General features: G+C 47.1%; 1 protein-coding gene across 1 annotated transcript in view; it reads left to right on the top strand.

Moving 5' to 3' along the window:
* The first annotated feature begins 3,309 nt into the window (after positions 1–3,309).
* Positions 3,310–6,643, top strand: part of FKBP9 (FKBP prolyl isomerase 9) — a 35,491-nt gene continuing 32,157 nt past the window's right edge. The window contains exon 1 of the mRNA XM_045792892.2: positions 3,310–3,701. Coding sequence (XP_045648848.2) covers positions 3,475–3,701 — 227 coding nt within the window. The 5' untranslated portion in view covers positions 3,310–3,474. The remainder of the gene's footprint in view (positions 3,702–6,643) is intronic.

Below are 6,643 nucleotides of genomic sequence, written 5' to 3'. Positions count from 1 at the left end.
TCCCACAATCAAGGTGGTCTGATTTCTAGCCTAGTATTTTTCATCAGAGCACATGGTAATTCCAGGAGTGTTGTCAAATAGTACAAGTGGGATAATTTGTTGGAAACTCCTGGAGAGGAAAGGAGAGAGGGCGCTGCTGGAAGCAAATGTCTCCTGCTTTGCATTTGCCTCAGACCAGCTCCGATGGACTTTCCAGGGATGTTTTTCTTCATGCTGGCCTTTTCTTTATCCCCGCTCAGTGCGTGCCAAGCTAAAGTTAACAGCTTACTTAGCTTAGCCTCCAGGGTTTACTGCTCTTGGAAGATCTGATTCATGGGACTTCCTTTATTTCAGGCTCAATGAAAAGTGGAATTCTTTCTTTACTGCCTAGCTTGTTTATTTTCCCGATAACATTTCAACTTCCTGTATAGAGGGGATAGGACAGAACCTAGTTTTCTGATTTTTATCTAGATCTACCCTTTTCCAGGTTTCCCTTCTCTTCCTCCTCCATGCTGCTCCACACTTCCACTGGCCTCAGACCTTTTGGATGTTTCTCTTATTCTGTCCTTTTCTTTGATTGTGCCACATTTCTTGCTTGGTGGCTCTCTATTCTTTCATTGATTCTCACCTTCTATTTTTCTTCTTACTATCTTTCTCTCTCACCACCTGCCCCCTCACCAAGCCCTACTTTTTAAACACAATACCCTCCCTTTCTTTCTCATCCTGTCTCAAGCCTGCTCACCTCTTCCCCCTCATCTGTATCTTTCTGAGCTTTTGGTCTACTTGAGGACTCTTCTTGACTAGAGATTCAGTTCTCAGACTTGGGAAGTCCTTACAAAGTCACTCCCCAAAACTCAATGGAAATCATTTTTTTAAAAAGATTTTTAATTTATTCATTCGAGAGAGAGAGGGAGAGAGAGTGAGCAAGAGCATGAACAGTGGGGGAGGGGCAACAGGAGAGGCAGAAGCAGACTCCCAGCTGAGCAGGGAGCCTGATGCAGAGCTCAATCCCAGGACCCTGGATCATGACCTGAGCTGAACGCAGATGCTTAACTGACTGAGTCACTCAGGCGGCCTGGAAATCATTTTTAAAGTTTCGGCTTGGGGGTGTTCGGCAGGCTCAGTCAGAGGAGCATGTGACTCTTGATCTCAGGGTCATGAATTCGAGCTCCATGTTGGGTGTAGAGATTACTTAAATAAATAAAACTTTAAGAAAATAAAGTTTCAGGGGTGCCTGGGTGACTCAGTCGGTTAAGCATCCACTCTTGGTTTTGGCTCAGGTCATGATTTCAGGGTCCTGGGCTCGAAGCAGGGAGTCTGCTTGAGGATTCTCTCTCTCCCTCAGTCCTTCTCCCACCCTTCTCTGTCTCTCTCTAAAATAAATAAATCTTCAAAAAAAAAAAAAGTTTCAGCTTGATTTTAATTAGTTCTTTTTGGGGGGGGGAGGGTGAGGGTGTGTGCACAAGCGGGGAGGGACAGAGAGAGGGAGAGAGAGAACCTCAAGCCGACTCCACACTCAGGGCAAGCCTGACGCAGAGCTCAACCTCAGGACCCAAGATCATGACCTGAGCCAAAATCAAGAATCAGGCAGTTAAGCAACTGAGCCAGCCGGGGTCCCCTTATTTAGTTCTTAGGATAATGCTGTCACTAAAGCTAAGAGTTAATTTTTCTCCTTAGTAGATTGCTACAGAAATCCAGTGCAAAGAATGTCTGTTGGAATTTAGAGATGTTGAAGAGCACACATACTGTTTGATCAGATAATTAACATTTTTAAAGAATGACAAGAGATCAAAGCACTAGGAAACCCTACAAGGCAAAAATGGAAGTGGTAGTCACTACTCAGCTTCTCTCTTCCTACATCTGTCTTCTTTCCTGTCCTGGAGTGCTTTCTCTCTCACAGTATCATAGGATTTTAGAATTGGTGGAAGTCTTAGAAATCAACCCCTTCATTTTATAGAAGAAACTGAGGCCCAGACAGGTGGCATGTGTCACCACAGTCACAGTAAGGGGGTGGAAGATTCTTGACTGGAACCAGGTTGACTTGTTTTTGTGTAAAACTGGATCGTTTGAATAAACATGTGACACGGTCATTAAAAACCATACAGGAACACTGAAAAGTACAAAGAAGAAAGCAAATCATTACCCCAAATTCAACCACCTATAGATAGCCAGTGCTAATAAGATGAATTATTTTAATAGGTTTTCGATTTCCATAGAATTAGTTCTACTAGGAACAACGGACTTTTGTTTCGTGCTACATGGAGTTTTTCATTAGACCCTAGGATTTAATGAAATCTAAAATTATCTTATAATTACCATGTTTTATCTTCATCTTACAGAGCACACTGAGACTATTTATTAATTTGCAAAAGGTCACCTACCTAGGAACTAGTCCACATAATGGGGTATTATTTCCTTAATAAATCATTCAATTCAATTTGCTCACATTTTATTATTTTTGTAGTTATAGTTATAAATTAGATTGGTGCCCAGTTTCTATCTCTCTCTCCGTTTGCCAGGTTTTGGTATCAGGATAGTTTGCTTCCGATAGAAGCTGAGAAACCCTTGGTGATTTGCTTTCATTAGTTCAAAATTTTAATAAATAAGAACAACCAATTCTAAGCTAAGAATTCATCTAAGTATTCTCTAATGAATTTCTTGGGGTTTCTGGGTCTTTATGGTGAAGTCCTACCTAGCTTAGTCACGTGGGTGGGACCATGTGAGATGTTTGCTATTAAGTACCAGCTCACAGTCCATCCACTAATGGCTTGGGGAACATTCACAGTAACTTAAAACCTCTGGACAACTAACGGGGGAGTTTCAAAATACGTGCCTCTCCCTTTCTTTTTATTATCCTGGGGGGAAAAAAAACCACAACCAAACCCCGAAGAATGGTTTCAGTCTTTTTCATGTAGAATCCATTCTTGTAACTAAGTTAAAAAAGTATAATAATCTAAGTTTCCCTCCCTTCTCAGAGCAGCCAGAAGTAATTGGATCCGCGGCCACGTAGGAGCCTCTGGTGGCGCTAAATCTGGACAGTCTCCAGGGACAGGCGGAGACCGGCGAATCTGCCCGGGCAGCAAACGCTTTTCTCTTCCAACTTTGGGCCGAAGCCCCGTCCCGAGGAGTTCACGATTTCTCCCTCGAGGACAGGTTCCCTCTGAAGTTGCCAGCCCTCTTCCTAGGCGGGCCAGCTCGCAGGGCAGGGCAGGGCAGGGCAGGGCCGGGCTGGGCCCGGGCGGCGCGGGGCGCGGCAGACCAGCTCTGGCGCGCGGCTGCGGCTCCTCCCCTCGCTCGGATGTGGCCGGGGGGCGGGGGGTGGGAGAGGGGGTGGTGGCTGCCGCCCGGGGAGGGCCGGGAATCTTTTCCACGTTTGCAAAGCGCCGCGGCGCGCCCAGCTCCGACCCGCGCCGCCCGAGCTCCGCAAGCCCTCGCCGGCTCCGCGTCGCGCCCCGCGCCTGCGCCCGCCCCTCGCTGCTCTCCCCGTCGCCCACGATGGCGCTCAGGGCCCGGGGCTGGCGGCCCCCGCCGCCGCCGCTGCTGCTGCTGCTGCTCTGGGTGACCGGGCAGGCGGCGCCCGTGGCGGGCCTGGGCCTCGACACGGAGCTGCAGATTGAGCGGCGCTCCGTGCCCGACGAGTGCCCGCGCACCGTGCGCAGCGGCGACTTCGTGCGCTACCACTACGTGGGGACGTTCCCCGACGGCCAGAAGTTCGACTCCAGGTACCGCGCCCCGGACGCCCTCCCGGGCCTCCGAGGCAGCAGCGCCCGCTCTCCCGCTTCCCTCTCTCCGGACAGGCCTTTCGCTCCCGACGGACCTCCCCCAGCTCCGCCCCGGGAACCCCGCGCTCCTCCCTCTCCCTCCTCCTACCCAAAAGCTCAGCGACCCTAAATCTCTCCGCCGTGGGGTGAGCCTACCGGTCCTTACGTTCCCCTGGCCCGCCCGCCCGGGAGTGGAGTCTTGGATAGGACCTGGCACAAATCCTGTCCTTCCTGTCCTCCCAGCGCTTTCACACAACGCGAAAACTGTGTAAAATGGCCACTCTGCAAATAGACCTCCACCCCAAGAGTGAACGTTGATGTCTTTCTGCCGCCTCCCTTTATTGGCCCTTGGGCAGTCCCCTTGAGTCAGATGATGCCTCTCGCAGTAGATGAAGATGATGACGATGATGATAATGATGATGATGAGCAGATGATAGCAGCTGTTAACATTTATGGAGCTATTGCAATGTGCCAGGGTAGTTCTAAGCGCTTTCCGTACAATGAACTCATTCATTGCTTGCAACAGACCTTTTAGGTAGGTACCATTATTTTGCCAGTGAGGTTACTTGAGGCCACCGAGGCTAAGAAACTTGTGGAGTCCGACTGAAAACCCTGACAGTCCAAGGCCAAGGTCTGTGCTTGAAGATACTACTGCCCTTCCTTTTTGGGCACTGGGTGTGAGGTAGTTCAGAGCAGATCACTCAGCTTTGTTCTGGGGCCCTGGGCCGTGCCCGGGATTCTTTTCCTCATCTCCGTCCCAAGATCACAATACCTGTCCCCAACTTCTCTCCAGTTGAGCTTTAGGGTTAAGAGACCTCTTCCTCCAGCCGCAGTCCGCTCTCCTCCCCAAGGCTTTGTTACAAACCCAGGTCTGTGCCTGCACTTCTCCCAGTGAATCACCAGATTAGGCAAAGAGAACTGTTTGTTGAGCATCTGCCCTAGGCTGTGCAGGCTCATTCCAGAAGTTATCTTTTAAAACATACTTGTAGCCTCTTTTGTCTTTTTTGAAATTTCAGACAATGAATATACAAAAGCTGTTTAGCATGCAAAGTGGTACATAGGCAAGTGCTTAGAAATGGTCGTTCTTTCTGTTGTTTCAGTTGCTTCTTTTTATTTTTAACAGCTTTACTGAGATATAATTCACATACCATACAATTCACCCATTTAAGGCATACAATTTGGTGGTTTTTAGTGTATTCATAGATTTGTGCAACCATCACAGCTATCTAATTCTAGAACATTCTCATCACTCCAAAAAAAGAAAGGCTGGACCCATTAGTAGTCACTCCCTTCCCCTCCAGCCCTAGGCAACCACTAATCTACTTTCTCTCTATGTGGAATCATATCATTTGTGGTGATTTTATCTGGCTTCTTTCAGTTAGCATAATATTTTCAGGGTTCATCCATGGCGTAGTATATACCAGTACGCCATTCCTTTTTAATGGTTGTATAATATTCCACGGTATGGCTGTACCATATTTTGTTTATCCATTCATCAGTTGATAGTCACTTGTATTGCTTAAATTTTTTGGCCAATGAACATTTGTGTACAGGGTTTTGTGTGGATATATACCTAGAAGTGGAATTGCTGGGTTCTATGGTAACTGTTTAACTTTTTAAGGAACTGCCAAACTGTTTTCCAATGTCGCTTCACCATTTTATACTCCCACCAGCAATGGATGAGTGGTCCTAGTTCTCCCCCAACAACTGTAATTTTCTCTTTTTTGTTCTAGCTATCCTAGTGGGTATGAAGCACTATCTCATTGTGGTTTTGGTTCACATTTCCCTAATGACTAATGATGTTGAGCATCTTTTTATGTGTTTATTGGCCATTTGTATATCTTCTTTCATTTGCTTCTTTAGTTAGAAAATAAGGAAGAATTTCCTGCTTGTGCTGATGGTAATTAATAATTCCCACTAAAACAAGTCATCTGATACTTTCTACCCTCTAGGCATGGCGGCCACTGTGAGGCAGTGTGGGACAATGGAAGACATTAGAAAGAGGCACTATCATCCCATCAGCAATTGTGTGTGTGGGGCCTGCCCCTGAAGACAGTGTCCTTCCCTGTCCCTACAGCTTATAGTCTGGGCAATTACCTACTGTGATATTTACAGAAAGAATAATAGCACACTTTTGTCTCTCATGTAGAGTTCACACAATTCTTACCATATCTTTCAATGTATGAATTCATTCAATCTCCAATAAATTCCTTAACCTCACAAGACAATGAAGTAGGTACCTCGACAACAAATGAAGAAACCGAGGCTCAGAAAGTTCAAGTAATTTGCTCAAGGGACCTGGGTACTAGGTCGTAGAGTGAGGTTTTGAACTTAGGCAGTATAGGGCCAGAGTCTATAGTCTGTGGTCCATAAGTCTATGCATGTATATAATGAAAGAAAGGCAAGGAGCTGTGGAAACACACAGGAAGCTCAACTGTATGTTGCGTTGGGTCAGAGAGAGAGAGAGAGAGAGAGTGATCGAATGGAATTCCAGGATTGCAAGATAAGACCTGAAGATGATTAAAATTGACCAGGGCTAGGGTGCCTGGGTGGCGCAGGCAGTTAAGAGTCTGACTCTTGGTTTCGGCTCAAGTCCTGATCTAAGTCAGGGTCATGAGATGGAGCCCTGCTGCACTCAGCATGGAGTCGGCTTGAGATTCTCTCTCCCTCTCCCTCTGCCCTTCTTGCTCATGCTCTCTCTCTCTAAAATAAATACATAAATCTTGAAAAAAAAAATAAATAACATTGACCAGGGCTGATCTAAGGGGTGAAGGTTGTAGAGGGAAGAAAAGATGCGGCTGGTGGAAGGCAGAGCAAATGCAGAGGCCTGACCGTGGGAGCATTGTGTTGGGGCCATGAAAGCTGCTCACCACAGCCTGAGCTGGGAGCGGGAGTGGGGGAGT

This window comes from Ursus americanus, chromosome 3 (assembly GCF_024610735.1).
Source record: "Ursus americanus isolate L20-20 chromosome 3, mUrsAme1.1.p, whole genome shotgun sequence".
NCBI classification, from domain to species: Eukaryota; Metazoa; Chordata; class Mammalia; order Carnivora; family Ursidae; genus Ursus; species Ursus americanus.
The sequence above is the reverse complement of the archived record's forward strand: the minus strand, read 5'-3'. Positions and strand labels throughout refer to the sequence as shown.